This window comes from Epinephelus moara, chromosome 1 (assembly GCF_006386435.1).
Source record: "Epinephelus moara isolate mb chromosome 1, YSFRI_EMoa_1.0, whole genome shotgun sequence".
Taxonomy (NCBI): domain Eukaryota; kingdom Metazoa; phylum Chordata; class Actinopteri; order Perciformes; family Serranidae; genus Epinephelus; species Epinephelus moara.
In genome coordinates this window covers 48,950,992-48,952,250 of record NC_065506.1, presented here as the reverse complement: position 1 = coordinate 48,952,250, position 1,259 = coordinate 48,950,992, and the positions used below count along the sequence as shown (strand labels likewise).

Below are 1,259 nucleotides of genomic sequence, written 5' to 3'. Positions count from 1 at the left end.
GCTGTACATAATCACGGAAACTGTCAGTGTGTCATTCTGTCAGTCAGTCATTCTGTCTGTCCCACGTTTTTCTACTCACTGACGTGGTCAATCTATGTGAAACTGCACATAGGCATTGAGGACTGGCATAGGTAGAAGGTGACAAAGCTACCAATGGGTATGGACTAGTGTTCTTATAAAAGGGAATTATCTGTAATACTTAATTCATTACTGTCTTAATTAACCCAGCTGATCGGACGTGCTGAGTCTTTTTATTTCTTCATGTAATCAGGGAGGAATTTCTTCCAATTCATATTCTGCAAACAGAAAAAAAGAAGAGATGTTAAATTATATATTTCTGCTCTGAATAACTTCGACAGCTCTGATTATTTTCTCTGGCTTACATTTTTGCCCCAGGTGGATTTGGACTTCTTGGTCTTGACGTCCTCCAGAGACTCGTACATGTTGCCCTGGCCGGCGGCGGCCTCCCCAGGGATCTGCTCGTAGGTGTTATCATGCAGCCCAGCAGGACTCGGCCTCTGGGGGACCTCAGCGTACATGGCGTCTCCCTGCTGAGCCGACTGAGCTGAACTCCCTGCGGGCCCCTCAGAGGTCTGGTACAGCGGGTTGGACCGGGACATTTCCACATCATCACCCTGCTGCTGCGACCTGGAACTGCTCGGCTTCTGACTGTCTCTGGGGTTGTGGAGGGAGTAGGTGTGGCAGGTGACCTTCTTCAGCGCAGTGGGTGAGTAAGATGATGATGTTGAGAAGGAGGGACTGCTGAGCTGGTTGGAGTACTCCGTCTCCTCCTCCATGCTGCTGTTGTTGAGTCGTGGTAGAGATCTGCTCCTGCTCTCCACCTGTGTCAGCTCAGAGTAGGTGGTCCCTGTCGGACAGAGGTCACCTGGATAACTGGTGTCAGCGATGTGAAAAGAGTCAGACGTTAGTGCTGAGTTTGTGTTTCCTCTGAGTCTCTCTGATCTGTTCCCATCAGTCTGGGTTTCACTTTGATGTGATGTGGTTTCGGACAGAGATCCGCTGAGGGAGAAGCCCAGAGGGATGCCTCTCTTTGGTACAGGAGGAACTCCCTGAAAGACAAAATGATGGGACGTTATCAGTCTGGTATCCCATGATCCTCCTCAGCAGATGGAGCACTGTCTCATCACTTTAAATTATTGTGAACAACCAAAACTCAACGTTAAATATGGATCCAGATACGGACGGAGCCTTCTGTCCGTGCTCCGTGCTTCGTCTGTATTTCTGCACGGAGCCTTCTG

General features: G+C 49.3%; 1 protein-coding gene across 1 annotated transcript in view; it reads right to left on the bottom strand.

The window, feature by feature from the left end:
- Positions 1-6: 6 nt before the first annotated feature.
- Positions 7-1,259, bottom strand: part of sh2d7 (SH2 domain containing 7) — an 8,763-nt gene continuing 7,510 nt past the window's right edge. The window contains exons 5-6 of the mRNA XM_050042883.1: positions 384-1,066; positions 7-296 (exon numbers count right to left, since the gene is read on the bottom strand). Of these exons, the coding sequence (XP_049898840.1) occupies positions 252-296; positions 384-1,066 (728 nt within the window). The 3' untranslated portion in view covers positions 7-251. The remainder of the gene's footprint in view (positions 297-383; positions 1,067-1,259) is intronic.